The 23,998-nt window shown below is 41.9% G+C and overlaps 1 protein-coding gene across 1 annotated transcript in view; it reads left to right on the top strand.

The window, feature by feature from the left end:
• Positions 1–23,998, top strand: part of dner (delta/notch-like EGF repeat containing) — a 46,311-nt gene that overhangs the window by 19,034 nt on the left and 3,279 nt on the right. The window contains exons 2-9 of the mRNA XM_035525579.2: positions 76–405; positions 589–683; positions 1,327–1,490; positions 16,562–16,710; positions 17,102–17,255; positions 17,809–17,922; positions 22,648–22,878; positions 23,789–23,911. Coding sequence (XP_035381472.1) covers positions 76–405; positions 589–683; positions 1,327–1,490; positions 16,562–16,710; positions 17,102–17,255; positions 17,809–17,922; positions 22,648–22,878; positions 23,789–23,911 — 1,360 coding nt within the window. The remainder of the gene's footprint in view (positions 1–75; positions 406–588; positions 684–1,326; positions 1,491–16,561; positions 16,711–17,101; positions 17,256–17,808; positions 17,923–22,647; positions 22,879–23,788; positions 23,912–23,998) is intronic.

Raw genomic sequence — 23,998 nt, 5'->3', positions numbered from 1 at the left:
AGGGGGTCTGTCTCAGGAAGAATCTGGAAGCTTCTATAGTACTCTTTATAAATTTGCCCTCTTGTTTGCTTTCAGTTTTTTGCTGACCCCTGTGCAAGTGACCCCTGTCTCCATGGCAACTGCAGTCGGGAGATCAAGGGTGACGGTTTTGTGTGTGAATGCATGGAGGGATATGGAGGGGTCAGGTGTGACCATGCCACTTTGACTTTTGACCTAATAAAGTCTACCTGGGACCTGGAAGAAAGTCCTTCCACTGAACATGTTACTCCAGCCACTCCTGCCACTGCTACTCAACCATCTCATCCAATCACAGTCCCCATCACCACCCTGGCAACACCCACCCTGCAGCCATGGCAGCCAAAGCCTGGACAGAGATTGGTGGAGATACAGTGGTATGATCAAAAGGTATGGGTGTCCAAAGTGTGTGTGTGCACACATGAATATGCCAATTCAGCTGAAAACATGTCTTGCCTCTGAGAGGTTATAATTTGTGATTTATGTCTAATTCTATACTAATCTGACAAACTTTATGTGTTTATATGCAAGCATATCTGTTTGCTCATCCATGTTTCTGTGTGTATGTCACAGATCACAGAGAGGTCAGAATGCATAAGCATTGCAGGAACGGAATCTGCTGGAATGATGTCTGTTTCCATGGAGATTGCTGAAGAAACTGCTGTAAAGTAAGTATCGTTAAACTAACTGCACTCTAAACTGAGAGACAGAGCCACAGTACCCTGTCTTTTGTCTTTCAACAGTGTAACACAGTGGTGTATCAAAATATTTATTTATCTAAACTGTGCCCTATCCTGTTTTTTGAAAGAAAATCACTGATCTTACCTATTTGTCTTTACAGCAGTTAATGTTGGAAGAACATATAACATAGAACCTTCTGATTTAGTTATCTAGCTAATGTTACAGGCTTACAGAATTTTGGAAATTTCATCCTTATAATATTTGACTGTTTCTCCACAAATCTACTAATATTTGACTCTCTGCTCTCAGTATATGACTCTGTGCTCACTATGAGCATCAAGTAGCTCAATCTTCCACTTTGATTTAGCTTTGTTAATGTCAATAAGGGTTGCACTATCTGGGAGGAAATGCATTTTACCGGTCAAGGGAAGGCATTGTGAAGTAGTGTACATTTTTGACCACCTTCCTCTTCTTTCCCAGCAGATTTTGTTTCATGTTGTCCACTATTTAGCATTCTTGTTTAAAAACAGGCATATAGGAGGGCCTAGTCCCCTCAAATCATGTAATATGTAATGTCCCTCTTATCACCTTTTACTTTCTTTCTCCTTGCATACATCTGTGTGTCTTCAGGCTGGTAGTGAATGTTAATGGTGCTGCAGTTGTGTGGCGTGTGGGGGAGCTGGGCTATGAGCAGTGCTCTGTAATGGATGGCACCATTATTTGGTTCCAGCACACCTCAGATGGCCTTGTTATTCCAGAACAGTCCCTTTCACTTGGACACAACTACTTTATTGGTAAGTGTATTGTGTGTGCAATTTGTTGAATGTTTTGTGTGATTCTTTAAGCAATGTTATTAACCATGGACCTCAGCACCTACTTCAGACCTACTTTTACTCATACAGTGTTACAGTGATTAAGCTCTACCTCATTCTGTTAGAACAGCTCTAATAAAGCAGCACTCTTAAGACAGAAGGTGTGTCCTGTAGTTGCTCAGCTCAAATTACTACCAGACTACAGTGGTTGATGTGAACTCATAGGTTCAGTCCTTTGACATTAACCATTGTAATTGTTTCTAGGATTACTTTGTAGGGTCACTGTCCTCTTGTGCACTTTGTATTTTGCATTTTGACAACTCAGTCTCCAGTTGTTTCAACTGCTGTCCTGGGTAATAGAAGAGCTTGTGCTTGATAAATAGTTGTTTTGTCAGAGAGCTAATCACATTACTTACAAAATGGCTGCCATTGTCCAAGATGACTATATTTTAAATCTCAGTATAATCTCCCTTGCTATACATTTAGTGACATCATTGTAATTGGATGGAAAGACTTCTAGCCATCTAGTGAACTGGTCTACCACAACAAGACAGTATATTTTCCCCTCCTTTTTCCATCACATCAATAACGTCCATGTAGACATGTTCAAATGAGCCTAATGGGCTTGGAATATGGCTTATTTGGGGCTGAAATGTCTTATGCACATTGTGCTTTCTGTAAATATTGCAATTAGTGATAGAATAATCAATTGTGGGTTGCAATTAGTGTGAGAACCCATGTTCCCCCTGTAGGATACCCCTTCAGCCATTCTACACATAAAAAGGCAATAGTTGTACAAGCACTACTGCTTTCCCCGTCAAAGTACTTTGAAATAGGCTTGATTGTTTGTTGAAGGCCACCCCCTTTGCAACCACAGAGATCTTTCTTCAGGGCTGACTGCTTTCTGTGGATCGATCAGTTCTTAGATGGACAATAAGAAGAAGGTGAATGGGTTTAATTTTCACTTTTTTAAATTATTTCTAAAATCTGTCCATGTTTTGGAGCCACCTCAGCTGCTTGATCTGCTGCATTATTACCCCTTGGGGTTGTAATGGTAGCATCCCAGCTGATAGCCTCCATAAGCCTATGGTTGCTTTGTTTATGCTTGGTCTCATGTTACACACATCCTTTTTTTTGATTTGTTGCCACATCCCACTCAGGTGTTATGTGTGTTGCCCCATTCACCATACCACTTCTGTGTTATATTATTTGTGTTGTCCCATTCTAAGCAATTTGTGTTTTGTGACTGTCAGTCATTGTCATTATGGTGGCCTTCTTTTTTTTCTGCACTTTTATGTTCGGTTTCATTTTGTTACTTTCATTGAATTTCTGTTGCAAATTCATCTTTGCTTACTCCCTTTTCCCTGCATGATGGTGAAGTCAGTTTCAAGTTTGTGAGCTGCAAATGTCACTATTGCTAGCTGCGCAGGTTCACAAATGGCTGATAGTAGTTCTTTAATTTCGTTCAACAGGCCTATCATCAGCAGTACGGAAACTTCTTGATGCCATATGACAACATAAGTTTGGCATACATTGTAGGAATAAACTGAATCAGTATAAATGGTGCAAGAATGCCTTTTTGCCAGTTTGGAGACAGAAATGACTGGTCACTTCTGCAGTTTGGGTAAAAGATGATATTGATCATATTGATAAAGATCATATTGAACTGACAGTTACCCCTGGTTTAGTGAGACAGCCTCTGGTTTGTCTCATCAGCATAGCAGTAGAAACTAGCAGTATTTATGAATAATTTCACCTAGAGGTAAAATATATTTTTAAAAAAAGCAGGGGCCTGTGATGTGCGGAGGCAAAGCAGGATGCGGAGACGAGCCGTGTCTAACACAACAAACGTTTTATTTGACACAAAGACGATTATGTGGTTAGTGAACTAACTTGGTTGAAACATCGACACACCTATACGTAGACACAGGACTTATATACATACACACACTAACGACACACAATAAGGAGCAGGTGTGAAACACAAGGAGGGCATGGTCATACAGATGAACACACATACATGCACACGCGCACACACGCAGGAAGACTTTGGGGAGAGGGGCCATACCGTGACAGGGCAGTAGGGTAGGTCCTTATGGGACACCAAAACTAACCTTGGTGTAGGCTGCAAAGTCTCATTTTGTGTTCACAAACTGGTAACAATCAGCTAAATAAGATTTAAACCAGGAAAGGGCTGCTCCCCTAATCCCAGCAACATTTTAAAGTCTATCCAGTACCATGTTGTGATGTATGGTGTCAAATGGTGCACTGAGATCAAGCAATATAAGTAAAGAGACACAACCCTGGTCAGAAGCCAACAACAGGTCATTAAGTACTTTAGTCGGCACTGCATCTGTACTATGATGAGGCCTAAACCCAGACTGAAAGACTTCATGTATCTGGTTCTGATGCAGGTATGAGATTAGCTGCTGAGCTACAGCTTCTTCTAAGGTTTTAGAAATAAAAAGAAGGTTTGAGATCGGCCTATAGTTTAACAAATGACATGAATCAAAGATAGCTTTCTTGGTGAGTGGTTTATTGACTATTAATTTGAATGATTTAGCTATATAGCCAATGTTCAGGATGGAATTTATAATATTTAGTAGAGGTTTGATGAGTACACATAGAATGTCTTTAAGAAAATGTGTGGGCAGTGCTTATAGTAAGCAGATGGAAGATTTTGAGTGTGAAATCAGAAATGTTAGTTCTCGCACTTCAATAGGAGTCAAAGTATCTGTCAGTTTTAATCCTAGTTGTGCAATTGTAATAAATAAAAATCTAGGATTATGTATGTTATTTTCTATTAGGGTAAAGAGATTAGCTGTTTGAGTTATAACAAGTGGCCTTTTATAGTTAACGAGGCTCTCCTTCCATGACTACAAGTTTAGTGTTCATTATACCATGGTACCATTTTTTAAAATTCTTAATTGGAGCAACATTGGAGATTTAATTGGAGATTTATCAGTATTTGGTGTGGTAGCAAGGTGAGGTGACTATATTGTGACTGAGACAGTTCAAATAAAATAACGGAGTGGTCTGCAATGGCATCAGACGGGAGGATGACTATAATTTCTATATCTATGCCTTAAATTCATATTAAATCAAGAATATGTCTACCATATGTCTACCAGTGTAGTGGACAATGACAGTCACCCCCCTAACTGGACTCTTAACTATGAACTTTAAATGACTCTAAAACACACATCAGGGATGACCACTTATCAGAAACAGAACACACAAATGTGCCAACAAGTCTGAGTTTGACCTCAATAACATTTTTAATTTTCTCACTCCTGAGATTGGACACTTTAAAAACAATGTTTTGTAACAGTACCACTACTTACCATTGGCAAGTGTTTTGCCCCACTGTAACTTACATATTGTTTGGGCACAGGCTGATGTGTATTATGCATGGAGAGAGGAGACAGAATGGGAGCTGTGAGTTCATCACTGTTCCTCCTCTTCTGACCCCTACTGACAACTAAACATGCCCCAACAAAAAGACAAAAATCCAACAAATCTGAAATATTTCTTTTGACAAAGCCAAAGTATTTACAATCCAAAATACCCCCAATCTATGCATTCACAAGGGTCAAATCCACAAAATGAAAAAAAACAAAAACACAAAAACCCCACACTGTTCCACTACTTGGTTTGAGTGCTAATCCTGTAGAAGGAGGTCATTTGATTGCAGAGATCTACTCTGACCATATTTTAGTTATATACACCAACATGTGGCCTATTGACATCAACGTATGCTTTTTCTTTTTTTGAATAGGACCTAATTGTCATTTTTGGTTGTGATCCATGGATTGTGGACACCATGACAACTGACCATATCTCATTGCTCCTTGTTATGCCTCTGGTTGCTAATGCTACTGCACTCCCTTCCTGATGACTCTGGTCCTGATTCGGTACTTGGATACTACTCCTGTCTCATTACTGACTGTCTCCTCCCTACCAATCAAGATATATAGACCAAGTTGGAAGACTGAAGACAGCTTCTTATTGCTCAGCTTTGTTAGCACTGACTCTTAGTACTTGTTCTTGCTTAGCTTCTTTGGACTTGTATTTGTTACCCTGTATCACCCTGTTAGCTTAGTGGCCCCTAGGTTATGTTTGTTATACCTGTTAGCCTGAGAGTGTTTTTTAGCCTTGTGTTTGTGTCCTCCCAGTTTCGCTGTGTATCCTGTATTGCTGAATGTTTGTGTGAGCCCTGTGTGAAGACATTGGTGACTGCAAATACTTGTAAATTGTTACTGGTTGTAAGGAATGGTATGTGTTTGTTTGGGATTAGGGTTTGTGTGTGTTTTTCTGGTTAGGGAGTTTAATATTTTTGTTTGAGGGTAGATAGGTCTGGTATTTGTAACAATGAGCGGTTAAGAGGCGGACACGTGTGGAGAAGACCGAGATTTATTATGGGCAAATCCAGACTCAATCATTTGAAACAGTCCAGTGTCATATTACCAAAACATAAAGCAAGGGAATGCATGATTAACAAAAAGAAGCAAAACACACGATGAAAAAAAAAGGGGAATTAGGCTACAAAAGGGAATACAACTTATATGAGCAGAGAAAAAGACTTACAGAGGTTATTACTGACAAATATGAACTGTGAGCACTACAGCGACATAGATTCACAATAACCAGCAACAAGACTGCACAAACACAGGGATTAAATACATGGGCTAATGAGGGCTAACAAGGAACAGGTGATACAAAAGTAGGGCAGGGAAACTAAAACGAGGGGTGGAATATCAAGGAGGCAAAACAAAGACACTAAACAAGGTAACCATGACAACAAAGATGCTAGAGAGTGGAAATAACATGTTTGTTGTGTTTGTTTTGGCATTGTTACCACTCCTGATGATTCACCAGCATGCACAATACAATAGTACCCCAAGCAAAAGGCATATGAAAAAAGGGATATATATATACCCAGACTCATCCACTGGATTGCCAGACAGAGAATATATCTCCACTGCTCTAGATTCCAGTGGTGGTGTGCTTTACACCACTGCAGCTGATGCTTTGCATTGTGCTTGGTGATGTAAGGCTTGGATGCAGCTGCTCAGCCATGGAAGCCCATTTCATGAAGCTCTCTACACACTGTTCTTGAGCTAATCTGAAGGCCACATTAAGTATGGAGATCTGTAGCGATTGATTCAGCAGAAAGTCAGTGACCTCTGCACACTATGTGCCTCAGCATCCGTTGACCCTGCGGTGTCATTTTATGTGGCCTATGCCTTCATAGCTGAGTTGCTGTCATTCCCAGTCACTTCCACTTTGTTATACCACTGACAGTTAACTGTGGAATATTTAGTAGCTAAGAAATTTCACAACTGGACTTGTTGCACAGGTGGCATCCCACAGTGCCACACTAGAATTCACTGAACTCCTGAGTGCAAACCATTCTATCACAAATGTTTGTAGAAGCAGTCTGTATAGCTAGATCCTTGGTTTTATACACCTGTGGCCATAGAAGTGATTGGAACACCTGAATTCAATTAGTTGGATGGGTGAGCAAATGCACTATATTGCCAAAAGTATCTTTGACTTGGCCAAAACCTAAATTTTATTCTTCTTTAAACATTTTTTGGTAGAATAACTTATGCTCTTAGGGTTGTTGTCTTGCTGCATGGCCCATGTTCTATTGAGATTCACAAACAGATAGCCTGAGAGTTTCCTTTAGAATTTGCTGGTATACTTCAGCATTCACTGTTCCATCAATGATGGCAAGCCATCCTGGCCCAGATGCAGTAAAAGAGGCCCATGATTCAACCACCAGTGTTTCACTGGTGGTTTTATGCTGGAATGCAGCATTTTCCTTTCTCCATTGCTTCTGATTTAAACCAAAAAGTTCCATTTTTGTCTCATCCATCCACAAAATATTGTTCAAATAGCCTTCCTGCTTGTCCCTGTGATCTTTAGCAAACTACACACAGGAAGTGATGTTCTTTTTGTAGAACAACTGCTTTTTCTTGCAATCCTACCATGCAGACCATTGTTGTTCAGTGTTCTCCTGATGGTAAACTCAAAGTGTTAACCTTAGCCAGTGTGAAAAAGGCCTTTAATTGCTTAGAAATACCTTGTACCTTAATGCCTTTGAGACTACTACACACCTTGCTCTTGGTGATCTTTGTTGGTCGATGTTACGTATTAGCAGGAACAAGGCAAGACACAGAATGCAGATGCAGGAGGTTATTTATCAAATAATAGTGGAACAAAATACAGGAGACAAAATAAACAGACAAGAAAACACAAACAAACTATACATAAAACAAACACAAACAAACTAGGCAAATGAAAGAGCAAGGGCAACAACCACCAGAACAAACCAAACTTACCACAATAACCAACAATATGGGAGACGAAACACAAGGCTTAAATAACCAAAACAATTAAGGATTAACCAGACACAGGTGGACATATGAACAGGGAAAACCAAAACAAGGACTGGAATTAAGGGACAGATGAGGGGCGGTGAAAACAAAACCAAGGAACAGAACAAGGAAGTAAAGGAAAACAGACATGACAGGGAAACTATAGAAACATGGATGTCAGGAGGGTGGTCAATCATTACAGAACCTGCCACTAAAGCGCGCTACACTGGTGTGTGCATAAACAGAACACAGGACTAGGACGAGACACTGACAAGCAGACACGTAGCAGGAACAAGACCCAGACAAAACATAAGAACAGACAGAAACAGGAGACTCAAAGGAAGCAGACAAGGGGACAGACACAGAAACTGGGGAAAAAGGAGTGGATAGAGACTGAGGGAACAGAACAAGAACCAGAAACAGATGTAGGAACAGAGACAGGAATTCAGGTAAGACAGAGAGCAGGAACAAAAGAGATACGAGGCAGAGACAGGACTAAAAGGACAAGCTAGGGATGACGAGGCAGGACAGGAAACAGATCAGGCACACATGGAGTAAACAAAAAAGTAGAAGCTGGGCCAGGGACACGACTACAGACAGGGATTGTGGCAGGACCAGGGGCATGTACAGGATTCGAGACTAAACCCTGGACAGGTACAGGAGTCAGGGCAGATCGAGGGATGCAAGTAGGACAGGGAAAGGGAGTAGGACTGACAATGTGGCTGGAACAGGAGGTGGATACAGAGTTGGCAGAGGAGAAGAGAGGAGACACATTTGTACGAGGTGCAGCTGTGGGAACAGGGACAGAAACATGTTTAAGATGGTGCCTGTGAGGTTGGCTGTGGTCATGAATGCTGCGTCCACACGTTGCACTTTTTTTTTGCTTTTTTTCACTCTTTGCACTATTTTTGCCATCTCTTCTCCCTTTAAAACCCTTCTCTCTGCACCATGATGTGCATCTCATACAGCAGAGATGCTCTTTTTTCTCTTGGTCTACATATCACTCACTTCAAGCCATCTCTAACCCCGTACCCAAGCTGGCCGAGTGAAATCGTGAGGGAGAATAAAGGACGTGAAGCAAGCAAACGACCTTGAGGAAAGCGAGCTGGTGTCAGGAACAGGCTGAGGGCTCGGGCACACTGAGCTCCCTTACCTAGCATCCTGCTAGCCAATGTCCAGACTCTGGATAACAAGTTCAATGACCTCTGGGCCAGGCTAAAGTTCCAGGGGGACATTTGGGACTGCAACCTCCTCTGCTTCACCGAGTCGTGGCTGAACCCAGCAGTACCAAACTAAGCTATCCAGCCAGCCGAGTTCTTTCCCGGTTCACCACATGGACAGGACAGCATATTCGGGGAAGTCAAGAGGCGGTGGAGTGTGTGTGATGGTAAACAACAGCTGGTTGCCAATGTTGTTATTCTCACTTGCTCCTGCTTGCCCTCAAGTTTCATCCTTTCTACCTTCCTCGTGAGATCACCATCATGAACACCATATACATTTCACCTCAGGCCAACACAGACACTGCACTGTGTGAACTTCATGAAGCTCTCACACAGGTTCAGGTACAACACCGGGATGCTGCACTTATCGTGGTTGGGGATTTCAACAGCACTAACCTCAGGTGGCAGTGCCCAAACTTTACCAGCGCATAACCTTCCCCACCAGGGGAAAGAGGACACTAGACCACCGCTACACCCCATACAAGGGCATGTTACAAGGCACTAGCTCATCCACCTTTTGGTAAGTCAGACCACACCTCCATCTTCCTCATACCAAAATATAAACAAAAAACTCCGGTTCAGAGGGAGGTTGAGCACTGGACAGACCAATCAGTGGCCACTCTGCAGGACGCTCTAGATGACACAGACTAGGACATGTTCCGGTGCAGCACTGATGATGTCAGCAAGTTTACGGAAGTAGTAGTAGGGTTTATTTGGAAACTGGTGGATGATACGATCCCAAGAGCCACCCTCAAGACGATTCCCTACCAGAAGCCATGGGTGAACAAAACCATCCGCGAGGCTCTGAACTCTCGCACAACTGCCTGCAATGTGGGTATCATCAGTGGGAACATGGAAGAGTACAAGTCTGGGGCATAAGGAGTGCGCAGGGTGGTGAGAGAGGCGAAGCAGCACTACGAGAAGAAATTAGAGTCACAGTTCCAGCAGACTGCCTCTAGAAACCTGTGACAGGGACTACGGACGATCACGGACTACAGGAGCCCACCCTCCCAGACTGATGAGTGCGGTTGAGTATCTGGTGAATGAGCTAAATACATTCTTCACTTGCTTAGAAGCTGCATCTAGCAGTGCTAACGCTAACAGCGCTAACAATGCAAATGGTGCTACCGGTGCAGCCAACGGCGTATGCGTAGAGCCCACCATAGGACAGCGCCCTCTCATCTTCACAGAGAGTGATGAGAGGAGAGTGTTCAAAAGAGTGAATACCAGGAAGGCGGCGGGACCAGACGGCATCTGCAGTAGAGTCCTCAAAGCCAGCTAGCCCTGGTATTCACTGACATCTTTAACCTCTCCCTGACGCTCAGTATTGTCCCATCCTATTTCAAATGATCCACCATCGTCCCTGTCCCAAAGAAACCTCAGCCTTCCTGCCTCAAAGACTACCTCCCTGTTGTCCTCACATCGGTCGTGATGAAGTGCTTTGAAAAGCTGGTCAGAGACTTCATCACCTCTTCACTGCCAGCCTCCATCAACCCACTGCAGTTTGCATACCACCAAAACCGCTCCACTGATGATGCAATTACACATCTGCTCCACACCACACTGACCCACTTGGACAAAGGGAGGGGTAATTATGTTAAAATGCTGTTTGTCGACTACAGTTCAGCATTTAATACTATCATTCCCTCCAAATTCACTACCAAGTTGGAGGATCTAGGACTGCATCCATCCCTGTGTGACTGGATCGCCAACTTCCTAACAGACAGAGCACAATGAGTATGGGTGGGCAACTGTGTCTCATCCACCTTCACCCTCAGCACTGGATCTCCCCAGGGTTGTGTCCTAAGCTCCCTGCTCTACTCACTGTACACCTACGACTGCATGGCTGCTTCCAGCTCTACCATCATCATCAAGTTTGGTGATGATACTGTCATCATGGGCCTGATCTTGGACAATGACGAGAGGGCCTTACCTGGAGGAGATTAAACACCTGGAGAACTGGTGCCAGGAAAATAATCTCCTCCTAAACATCAGCAAGACAAAGGAGCTGATTGTGAACTGCAGCAAGAAGCCAGAGTGACACTACCAACCTGTTAGGATTAATGGAACCATGGTGGAGAGAGTAGACAGTTTCAGTTACCTTGGAGTTCACATCTCGCAGGACCTGTCCTGGTCTTGCCATACCAACTCCCTGGCAAAGAAGGCTCATCAGTGTCTTTAGCACCTCAGATGCCTAAGAGACTTCCGACTGCCCTCCAAGGTGCTGCGGAACTTCTATACCTGCACTATTGAAAGCATCCTCATGGGAAACATCACAGTCTGGAGTGGGAACTGCACCAAGCAGGACAGACAAGCACTCCAGAGGTTGGTGTGTTCAGCAGAGTGCATCACTCATACAGAACTTCCTGACCTGCAGACCATATATTGCAAGTGGTGCCAGACCAAGGCTAAGAGGATGGTGAAGGACCCTACCCATCCCAACAATAGGGTCTTCTCTTTGTTGAGGTCAGGGATATGCTTTCACTTCCTGAAGACCAAGACAGAGAGACTGAAGAGGAGCTTCTTCCTGCAGGCCATTTGGGTCTTGAATCAGGGCAACTGATGGAACTGCTGGGACCATTCTGTGTATGATGTATTAACATAAAACATAAAAAAACATTAACTTAAAAAAACTGTAAAAACTGTATATTGTAAATTGTAAAAACTGGAAATTGTATATTGTATATATGCATAGTATACATCCCCTCTTCATTCATCATAACATATTTATTTATTCATTAAACTGCATCCATTTCCTTGCATCTCTCCTCAGTCATGGACAGAGCAGTTACAAAAAGCATTTCACTGCCAGTTATACCATGTATGACTATGTACATGACAAATAAAATTTGAACTTTGAACTTTAAACGCAAAGACAGAGGTAATATGTTCAACACAACTGAGACAGGCACAGGAACAAACTAAACAGGCATGGTTACAGGTACTGGCAAGGGAACACTAATACCACAAGAAAGGCTAACAAGTTTCACCAAGGTAACATAAACAGGCATGGATGTATGGACAGGAACACAGAGAAAACCAGGAATAAGAGCAAGTGATACAGGAACTGAGGAAAGAGTAGAAGCAGAGTCTGGGGAAGTAATGGGGGCCTCAGGGGGCAGAGGAGTAAAAGAGGAAGCACCAAGCATAGACAAAGGATTCGTATGGATCCAGGAGGCCGACGGAGAGGCCTTAAGGTCACTGGCTTGCTGTGACGTGTAGCCAAAGGAGTCCTGTCTCACCTGCAGCAGCTATCATGGCCACAAGGGAGTCTCAGGGGTAACCATGGGGACAGACCTGGCACAAGGCACAGGGACAGGCCTGGCATGTTGCATGGGGACAGGGCTGGTTTGTGGCACGGGGACAGGCAGAGTGGCTTCATCCACTCCAGAAACAGGAACTGACAGGGCGACGATCCCCGGCGAAACAATGGGCCAAGAAGTACCAGGGGACCAGCTACTTCAGTCAACGGCAGGCCCAGGAGGTCCGCGGACATGGCTACGCTGGAGCTGCAGGGAGGTCTGGGTGCATGGCTTTGGTGATCAGCGGTGCTGCAGGGAGGTCTGGAGGCATGGCCTTGGTGGTCAGCGGTGCTTTAGGGAGGTCCGGATTCACAGTCAGTGACGGGTCCGGGAGCACAGCTACAGGAAGAGGCCTGATACAGGAAACAGGAACAGGTTAAATCAGGAGCAGGACGGGTGGCATCTTCTATGCTGGGAACAGGAGCAGGAACTGGATCAGGATGGGCAGCATCTCTCGTACCGGGGACAGGAGCTGGATCAGGACAGGCGGTGTCTCTCGCATCGGAGGCAGGGGCTGGATGGGCAGCGTCTTCCATGCCAGAGGCAGGGGCTGGCTGGCGGCATCTTCCATGCCAGAGGCAGGGGCTGGCTGGGTGACTGAGAGGGTAGTAGCTACAGGAGACTGGTTCAGTGGGGTTGCAGCAAATCTTGCTGTTAACAGCTGGAAGAACCCTTCCACTGTCCTTGCCTCTTGAGTTCTGTGCTGGAGTATTATTTCAGCCCACTCTAGTGCTTTACCCTGAAGAAATGTATTCGTAAACAACACTTAGCTAGTTCGGGGGGATTGGCGCAAGTCAGGTTCCCAAAGTATATGCGGCACTGCATAATAAATCTCCCAACTGACTTGTCCTCCCCATCATACTCACTTGGGGTTGCCATAAGTGAGGGCAAAACAAAAGGCTTCCCATCATTAAGTGCATTTTGTTTTTTCAGGGAAGACAGAGGTCCTGGGAGCAACACAATTTTCTTACCATGTTGTGTTTTGAATTCAGAATAACTTCATTTTAGAATTCCCCGAGGGGGATGAGGAGGATTAAAAGAATGAAAAGGAACAGGAACTATCATTGGAACATAAACCCCTGCCCATTATATTCCACCGGCAAATAGTGGAATTGGCTGATATGGAGAAATCCTACCAATTGCTGGAGAAGGCTGGATTGAAAGACAGTACAGAGGCACTAATCATGGCAGTACAGGAACAAGCTATGAAACAACATCAATAGAGTCAGGGATCTACAGACCAGACAGGACCCCAGATGCAGACTGTGCAAAGATGTCCCTGAAACAATGCAGCACATAACAGCAGGATGCAAGATGCTAGCAGGCAGAGCATACAGGGAACACCATAACCAAGAGGCTGGCAAAGTATACAGAAACATGTGTGCTGAGTATATGCTCAAAGTTCCAAGGCTGAAGTGGGATACACCCCCAAAGGTTGTGGAGAATGTCCATGTTAAGTTTCTGTGGGACACAGACAAAATGGTAATAGCTAACCAACCAGACCTAGTAGTAGTGAAAACTATCAACAAGACATAATAGTGCAAACAGCAGAAGACGGCCATATTGATAGCAATCTCTAATGAGAGTTACATCAGAAACAAGGAACATGAAAAGCTTGAGAAAAACCAAGGGCTGAGAAAAGAGCTTGAAAAGATGTGAAAGGTAAATGCAACAGTGGTTCCATTAGTAATCGGAGAACTAGGGGCTTTGACCCCCAAACAGGACTCTCAGGCTCCCAGGCCTCTGGTAGATAACTGGTCCAGCATGTCTGCCAGACAATGTGCAGTGAGCCTTTATGCCTCATGAGGCTGCTCCATATCATCTGGCATGTTCTTCCAAAATGCTGCCCCTCTCTAATAAGATGTGCTGCATCCTTAAGGTTGGTTGGTTATTCTGTAACAAGGTACGATGCAAGACACAGGCACGAGCCTTGGCATTTATTGGAAACACAAATGGACAAACATAACAAAAGTCAAACTCAAAGCTTTCAAAATGCTTAAATAGAACTCTCAAGGGATATAAACAAGAATGTTTTCCACAGTGCAGCTGTAAAGTATCCGGAGGATATGCAGGTGTCCAAGCAAAGGTGCATCACTTCTCTTAAAGGCATACAGAGTCAATAAACATTCTTAACTTCACAGGGACTTTGCCCTGATGTATGTTAACCACAATACTAATAATGATATATACACTAAACAATATACTTTGAAGTCAACCATACCACAGCTGTGTCCTTCAATCCAAAATGTCCTCAAAACAAATACCTAACTACCACTTCAGCCTTGTAAACAATTGACATTCAACCAAAAGTAACCCCTACAGCCAAACACTCCTCAGTCATACATTTCACATTCAGACAAACCTCAAACCTGAACAAACACCCCCAAAATGCCACACAACACCAAGTATATTGACTGCCAAATCCCTCAGACAAAACAATGCCCACAGCCTAATGCCCCACAACTAATCCCAAGAACCAAATATCTAATATCATCTATCCCTTCATTGAAAAGGCCTTACAGCCATAAATGTTTTAATACCCTAGCCATATATCCCCCACAGCAAAATGTACCCCAGCCTCAGCTGCTCCAGACATTTGCCCCAGGCACAAAAAACATTTTATGGTCATATATCACTCAACCAAAACTTGTCCCATTGCTAAATGCTCCTCGACTTCAAAAACTCCACCTCCAGTAGTTGTGTAACAAAACGTATCCTGCCTCAGCCAAATGGTCCTCTTCCCTAACTATCCCACAGCAAATGCCTCTCAACCTCAACTGCCCCATAGTCCCTTGTCAATCAACATAAAGAACCATCCTACAGTCATTGTTATACCCCTGAACCTATGAAAGCACAAAAATCAATCAAAACAGACAGTGAATAAAGTCTACAGCTATTTAAATATGTTTTGCCAGCTTTGGCAATCCAACCCAACATTTCATCACCAACCTACGCATCTACTTATGTTGGCTTGACAAAGTTTAAGGTGCTTCCAAGTCACTTCTGACTTTTCCACAGTCTTGGCTAACCTGCTGCACCTACTCTGGAATCTACCAGCTGTCATTAGACAAACTTTATGAGCAAGTGATATTAAATTAAACCTTAAAATATTTTAATCAGATGTATTTTATTGTGGATGTGTTTTGCTGATTGAGGATTGTGCTTAGTTATATCAGTATATTCCACTGAGTGTGAATGAGAGTGATGGATGGGGAAGTGATTGACAATTGTTCTCTCAAACAAATGCTGTCTCATTACTGGCTCCTCCCTACCAAACAAGATGGCCTATATATGGGCCATGTTGTAAGAATGAAATTGGGTTCCTTATGGGTCAGTGTTTTTAGTGCTTACTCTGATTTGTACTTGGTCTTGTTTAGCTTCTTTTGCCTTGTCTCTGTTAGCCTGTATCCCCCTGTTAGCTTAGTAGCCCTTAGGTTTTTGTGTTTATCCCTGTTCTTAGCCTGAGCGAGTTTGTTAACCTTGTGCTTGTGTACTCCCAGTTCCCCTGTGTATCCCATCAAGTTGTCTATTATTTGATAATATTGTTCTATTCTGAAATAACAACATTAAGTTATAACTAAACGGTGCACTAGTTAACTCTTTATAAATTCTTTATTTCTGTAAAATTGGATTGTGTTTACACATTAAACAAAGTGTTTGTGTTTGTATAAAAGCACTGTGCAAAATGTTAATTGAAATAAAATGAACTGAATTTATTTTTTTGTTTTGTTTTGTTATTGGTACTAAACTGATACCAATGTAATTTTGTGGCTCAATTTCAGACATTTAATCCAATATGAAAATAAATATTACAATAGTTTAAGAGCAACTGGCCTAGTCAGAGTCTAATTCCATGTCAAAAGATATTTTTTATTTGCTTCCATCACAGGTCCAGGTTTTATGAAGTCATGGACTCATGGACTTAGGCACATCATTTTATTTTCATATCATTTTTAGTATATTGGAGGTGTGCCACTGTTGAGCTTTTTCTCTCTAGCTCATTTTTAGTACTGATCTTTATGATATTCCCTTTTTTCTTTCCAATTCTTTGTTTGTTTGTTTGTGTGTGTGTGTGTGTGTGTGTGTGTGTGTGTGTGTGTGTGTGTGTGTGTGTGTGTGTGTGTGTGTGTGTGTGTGTGTGTGTGTAGCTGTGCTGCGCATTGGAAAACCGTCTGGACCACAGGTCACTGTCCGGCTGCACCTCAAAATGAAGCCCAGTGGCTGCATGGAGCCTGGTAGCACCTTTAGTAATCCACAATGCTCTGGGCGGGGGAAGTGCATCACAAAGCCCTCTGTGGTAAGAGTTCACAAAAACATTTTTAACTCACTCTTTTTCACGAGCCAACTGTAGGCTTTCTTGTACAACTGATTTTCAGGGACAGTAAAGGATGGAATACAGCAATATGTGATGTAAGCAAGAAAGAGAGAGCAAAAAGGAACTAAGAATAGATAAAGGGAACGATACAATTAATCATAGTAAGGAACTGCTCTGTACTGCAGAATCAGAGTTTGGGCTAAAGCTGGTGCTGGTGCTCAGACTGAATCCCACAGACACTTTGTGTGCAGTCTGACCCATAGCAATGATACTAATACAAAGAGTTACACTTCAGTGCCACAGGGTAAAGCAGGTAAAACTTTATGGTTTTTGCAGTAAGGGTGGTTACTGTGTGTTGTATATTGTGTTGCAGAGCACATTTTACTGTCAGTGTGAGGATAGATACACTGGAATCTTCTGTGAGGAGTTTGATGCATGTAATGTGAAGCCCTGTGAGAACAATGGCAACTGCACCGACCTCAGACAGGGAGACGAAAAGCACAACTACACTTGTACCTGCCCACCAGGTGTGTGTCTGCACACACTTGTATCTGCCCACTGTGTGTGTGTGTCTGTATACACCTTACCTCCCTGTATGTACTATATATGTGTGTCTGAGGGATATGTTTGATCAAGTAAAAACTGATATTATACTGTTGGATGACAGAAAGACTTGCTTGCCAGTTCAATGATCCTGACTTCCCAGAGGAAGCCAAATCACTTTTTTTTGGTAGGAGGTTTACTGGCATGATTGCGAGCTATGTCTTAGTATATTGTTAAGGCAGGTAAAAAGACTTTAAAAAACACACACGCACACACACTCTGGACCATATGTCAGATTGTGTCTAAAGAGTATTATGTGATGAACATGGTATTTTGACTGATTGTAGCTGCTTTATTAACACGAAAAGGATAGACTACAGTGGGTGGTTGGTGATAATTAGTTCTAAAGAATCGAATGACATTTGTTTGGATCTTTTGCTTTCAACAAGTATGATTTATATTCAGACAGTAAACTGATGGGTGTGTCGAGGGTTGTGTGTGCATGTTTCTATGTGCATGTTTTTTTTGTTGTTGCAGGATTTGAAGGAGAAACGTGTCAGACTGTGGTGGATCACTGTGCTTCAGAGCCCTGTAGGAATGGTGCCACCTGCACCAGTATGCTGGAAGGCCCCCACTGTTACTGTGCAGAGGGTAGACACATGCACATTCATATTCACATATACACTGTTTACTGTTACTGTCTAGAGGTTAGAAACACAGACACACACACAATAAACATGCCTATCCAGGCTTTCTGGGGGTTGACAATTTCCTTCACTCCAAAATCCCTGAAAATGAAACAGTGTGAAGTTTATACCATGTGGTTTTGGGCTTGCCCTGGTTTAGGTTCTGCCTCTGTTTCCTCTTGTCATTAACTGTGTCATCCTGTTGCCTATTTTAGTGTGCTCTCCTCTGTTCCAATTAATGCTCAAAACCCAAGTCTTCCCACTTGATCAAATGGTTCTGCGTAACCAGGCCACACTATCACCTGATACTGCACTCTCCCCGCTGGCTCAGGGTGACTAATAAAGGAGCAGGGAATGCAGTTGGGGTGTGAAGATTTTTCTTGGTTTGAATTGTTCATCTGAGTAAAGTGAATGCCCTCAGAATGTAAATGTTTTTTAAGAAAGCAAAATGCAGGAACAAGAGAAAGGTCAGTACACATTCCTAATTATCATTATCATTCTGTATTCAGAAATAGTAACACTTCAACATTTGCTGATGTAACGTGTGTTGGCCCGAGTGCCGCAGGGCGCGAAGCAGGACGCACAGACTTCCTCGACAGGGATGAACATTTAATAACATAAACGACAGCGACACTCACGCATTACAAACGATAAACATGAACAAGAAACGACTGACGTTAAACAAACACGAGACGCAAGGATACATCTAACATAAACACGTTACATTCAGACATTACATCTACAATGACCAACCATGCCGCACACCCTGACGTGAGTTTAAATACACACAGACAAAACGAGGTGCAGGTGTGGTTACAAACGAAAGTCCTTCTACTCCACGTGGCTGGCCGAACCACGTGACTCACGGGAGGCGAGCGTTCCGTGACAGCTGATAAACTGTTAAAGTACTAATTACGTATTATATTGTTTTAAAATAATTTATTAACTATGAAATGATTAAGTTCATTACTTTGTTAATATTGTAATGTCACAGACAGTAGCCAGACCCCCCTACAGATAAGATTGAATACAATAGGTTTATTGAGAGAGGGGTGTTCCAGAGCCGTGGGCAGTAGGCATCATTAACCAAAGTACAAAAAACAAATACATAGAAAGTAGGCAAATGGAGAAACCAAAAAAAAACAAAAACCCAAAAGTAGCCAAAAAGTAGCCGTCCAAACAAGCAACCAAACCAAATATGGCAAAGGCAAAAACAATGACCAGAAAACAAAACAGGATGGTACACAGGCAAGCAGGAACAGAAGACAACGCACACTATGCATGCACTAGACATGGCAATACCTCAGTACTTCACAATGAGAACAGGGAAACAGGCAGACTATAAAAGCAATGGTAGCAGAAAACTTGAATCGATAATCAATAATCATGGGAAGTTGAACGGGGAAGGGAGCTGCTATTGGTGGATCAGTGTCAAGTTGCTGGCATGCGAATGCTGGGAAACAGAGCACACGACAGATAATGAGTTGATGTAAGTTCTTGCAGGGAATGAGACAAATAGCAAATGACTAAAAATAAAAGGCATTGATCTTACCTATATAATTTTTTTTTCATTTAATGATACCACAGCTTAGACCTTTTAACTATATGTTTTTTAATTGATTAATTCATTGTACCACAGTGCTTAAAGTGCAAACACCCCATTACATAGTTATATTTACAACCAACAAGATAACATTTATTTACTAAGAAATTATTACTTTAAATTACATGGTTGCCATACTAAAACTGAAGTGGGGACCAGTCAATATTTATTTAGGATGGTTAAGACCAATAGCTTACTAAGATCAAAGAAACAATTTTATCATTTTTACTTACAGGTGTGTGTTACCAATATACTACATGTAAAATCAAAAGACAACCGATTATTACATAATACTTATGAATGGAATTAATAATTTTAAGAAATTTCCTGAAAACAGTAGTATTTATTTTATGACTTACTCCACCTTTAAGCTTATTTTTTAAAAGAATACTAAAGAAGGCAGCTGTCACGATCAGTCCCTCCCAGTATCCGTGTTCCGTGCTTTTCCCTGTCTTGTGTACCTGAGTTCCATTCTGTAGTTTCGTTTTCTCCGACCCACGTTTAATTTTCCACACCGGTCCCTCGTTTCGAGTCTTCTTAAGTTCATGTAATTAAACTCTGTCTTGAGACGTGTTTTTTTTTCTGTTCATTCTGTAACGTTGAGCGGTAGGGAGACGGACGCATGTGCGGAGAAGAGCGAGCTTTACTCAGGGAAAATCCAGAACCGTAGTCGTAGTCCAGGGTCAATGAGCCAACACGGAATGCACGGGGATACATGTATGATTACAAGACAAGGGCTAGGATAAATGAAGGCAAACGGGAAGCAGGCTAAAACAAGACGCTAGGAAACACGGAACACAAACCAACACAACCATAAGAAATAAACATACAACCATTCAAACACATTCGCAATCATCAATGAACAGCAAAAAAAAAAAAAAAAAAAAAAAAAAAAAAAAAAAAAGGGGGGGGTGTTAAATACTTGAATTTAAGACTCGAAACGAGGGACAGGCGTGGAAAATTAAACGAGGATCGGAGAAAACGACACTACGGAATGGAACTCAGGAATTCAGGGGAAAAACACGGAAGCTGGGAGGAACTGATCGTGACAGCAGCTAAATATTCTTGATGGCAGACACTGAACGGATGCTCTGATTGTTTTAATTTAATCAGTAAATATCCCAGCAAGGTGGTCCTCCCTGTCAGTTAAACACTGAACTCACTTTTGATCACAGTAGTTTCTTTCAGTATAGATACATCATTATTCATTTATGAAAGGAATTAAAAATGTCAATATGCCAATAAACCAACTCCAAGGCAGCCACATGAAAATATTTGTATATTGTTTGTTTATGAAACACACCAGACGTTTTTCTGAGATGAACCATAACTTGATCTCAATCCTGAACTCAGGAGCAGATGAGTTCATTGCAGATGAGTTTGATGATCTGCATTTTGGATAAGTATCTATGATAAACCCTACATTACAGTATTACAGTATTTCTCTTAATGTTTTAGTGTTGCTCATACCTGTTTTTCAACTTTCTTTGGAGACTGGCTAACTGCTAATCCTAGTCCATGTCTGTCTAAAACTGTCTAATCCAATAAGGCAAACAGATCTGAAGGGGAACAAGCAAAAAGGGTAATCCAACAATACAGACAAGGATCAGAGTAACCAGAGAAAACATGAGATAATAATCCAAAATGCTCAGAAACGTTAGACAGGCAAATGAGACTTCACAAGGACTGAATGAACGTATGCAGAGACACAACAGGATAATGAGATAAAGGTGGGATTAATAATCTGGTGACTGGGAACGAACATGGGGGTTTATGGGTAACATAATGCTGAAACAATCCACAGATTGCGTCCAGTTGCATACTTGGATTGCAAAAATAACAATACATTTAAATGTCAGCCGTCCACAAAAAACATTTTGATTTCATATCACATAGTCCAATTATATTTTGTGCGTGCTATTAAATGTTTCCTACTAGCCAGCTAGCTAAGCAACAATGGTTCATAGCAAGATAGCCATTGTGAGCTAATTGGCTCCCTTGTACCATTCCTAGCTACCACATTAAGTAATCTAATTTAGATCTTGTCACCCAATAACTGAAAAAAAACCTTTGAGTTAAGTTATTAGCTAATGAAATTATGTTAGCTAGCTAGGATATATGTTAAAAAAGACATGTCACTGGCATTTAAGTGTCTTGGTGTCTTTACAGATTGTATAATAAGCTGAGCATCACTTATACTTTATATATATATATATATATATATAATGAGAGTAAGTGAGAGATTATGTAGCATGGAATGTTCATTATAAACTGTAACAAGTATAATGCTATAGCTATGGTTGAATCATTACTGGTTAATACTGGCAGATTTAATAGTCATCAGTTGCCATTATATTAGGCAAATGCATAAGCAAATGCTTATTTGTCTTTTTTTTTTTTTTTTACAATTACCCCTAAATTATAAATAAAATAAAATATACTGTTTTCCATTTAATCAGTAATAACCATAGTAGTAATTAGTGGCCCCTTTGAAATGTGTTCTGTCTGTTTAGATGAAAAGTTGCCTACTCTGTTCTTGATGCAGAAGCTAAATGAAAGAACAAAAGGGAGGAAGGAACACGCTCAATGCATGTGGGAGTAAAAGGAAGAAGGGCTTATCATTTGTGATGTGGATGCCCTCTAAAGGTTCTTTTAGACAGTCTGCCATCTGTTCTGTAAGACTGAAAAACATCTTGGATGCTTAGGGGGAACATCAAATTATAATTACAGAAGACAAGCTGACACTAACACAAACAAATCAATGAAAGACAAAGAGAATTCAGGTCCTTTTGTTTCCTTCCATTTTTATTGATATTAAAATACAGCCTTGTCCAAGGTTAGCTTCATCAGCCTAAAGTAGAGAAGCGCTGCTACAGGAAACAGTCTGAAACAGAGCCACAGGCCCGGGATATATTTCCCTGTTTCAGGGTAATATTTACGAAGCCTTCTGAGAAAGAGAGGCTTGCCAGGGTCTGTATGTTTCTGGGAACAGGGGCAAAAGCTCTGCCTTCACACATTCACGATTATTTTTTCTTTCTCTTGCTCTGTCTCTTTTACCTTCTCACTCCTGCCTTTCTCTCTGGACAGGTTATCAGGGCAGTCTCTGTGATGTGGTAGTGGACCCATGTGTATCTATTCCATGCCACAATAATGGCACATGTTCCTCGCACACTATGGGACGGGGCTTTACCTGCACCTGCCCAGCTGGTTTCACTGGTGCCACCTGTGATCAGCTGGTAGACTTCTGTGCCCTGAACCCATGTGCACATGGAGTCTGCCGTAGCGTGGGTACCAGCTACAGGTGCCTTTGTGTACCAGGTGAGGCTGTGCTCAAAGCTGATTTGAGACCAGTTTTGCTGCTGTTTTATTTGTGGGTTTTGGAATGTGAGAGTCCTTGTAGCACAGAAGGATACAAAAGAGACACAAAACAGCCATCATCAAAAACCCAAGTGTTGTTCTCAGCCTACTAGTTCTTGTGAACTGCAGTTCTGTGAGAGTGTGTCTGTGTGAGAGAACATCCCTCGCTCATTTTCTACACCCTGCCTGTTCTCTCTAGAGTCTGGTTGTCACGGCAACTACTGCCTGCATATTTAGACATCATAGCCTGCTAACTGTGACTGCACCAGCTGTTTAGCAAAACCCAACAAAATCCAACAGAATCTATTCATTCAAATTCACTATCCAATGGGATTGTCCTGTTCTACACTCAGACATGGACTGCTCTATTAATACCTAACTAACCCACTAGACTGAGTCATGGGAGGCCAACGTAATTAAACTTTTGTTAGCGATAATCTTAACACTTACACCAGTTAATAATGAAAATTTTATTTTACAAATATGATTTTACTATACCTCAAATCAGAATCATTGTCTGGCAGACTGCCTCACTGAATTCAACAAACATGCATAACACATTTGTTTGCGTTTGAGTTATTTGAACTGGCTTTAAGAAAAACATTTGAAATCACATAAAACACACACATACTCTCACACACACTTTTTTTACTCTGATATCTACAATGTGTGTTTTATCTTCACTACTGACACAACTGCTGTCTCTCTCCTTTGCCCTTGACCTTGTGGGGGAAAACTGATGGTAACCATTGAGAGATGACCTAGAGATTCAGAGAAACAATGCCACCCTGTGGTGGAAAAAGAGACTTGTCATAAGACAACATGCTCTTCATTCAAACATTCTCTCTTTCTCTGCCACATGCCCCCCCAGGTTACCATGGTTTGTATTGTGAAGAGGAATATAATGAATGCCTCTCCGCTCCATGTCAAAACCATGCCACATGCAGAGACCTCATCAATGCATATGAGTGTGTTTGCATGCCACAATACACAGGTGTGTATCTGTATGTCTTTTCCTGTATTTATCATAAGAAAACAGAGAGAAAGATTCAGACAGAGGTCCTTCATCAGCTTTGCTTGC

Source organism: Electrophorus electricus, chromosome 6 (assembly GCF_041902795.1).
Source record: "Electrophorus electricus isolate QZ-2024a chromosome 6, ASM4190279v1, whole genome shotgun sequence".
Taxonomy (NCBI): domain Eukaryota; kingdom Metazoa; phylum Chordata; class Actinopteri; order Gymnotiformes; family Gymnotidae; genus Electrophorus; species Electrophorus electricus.
Note: the sequence above shows the minus strand (reverse complement) of the source record. Positions and strands in the feature narration are given on the sequence as shown.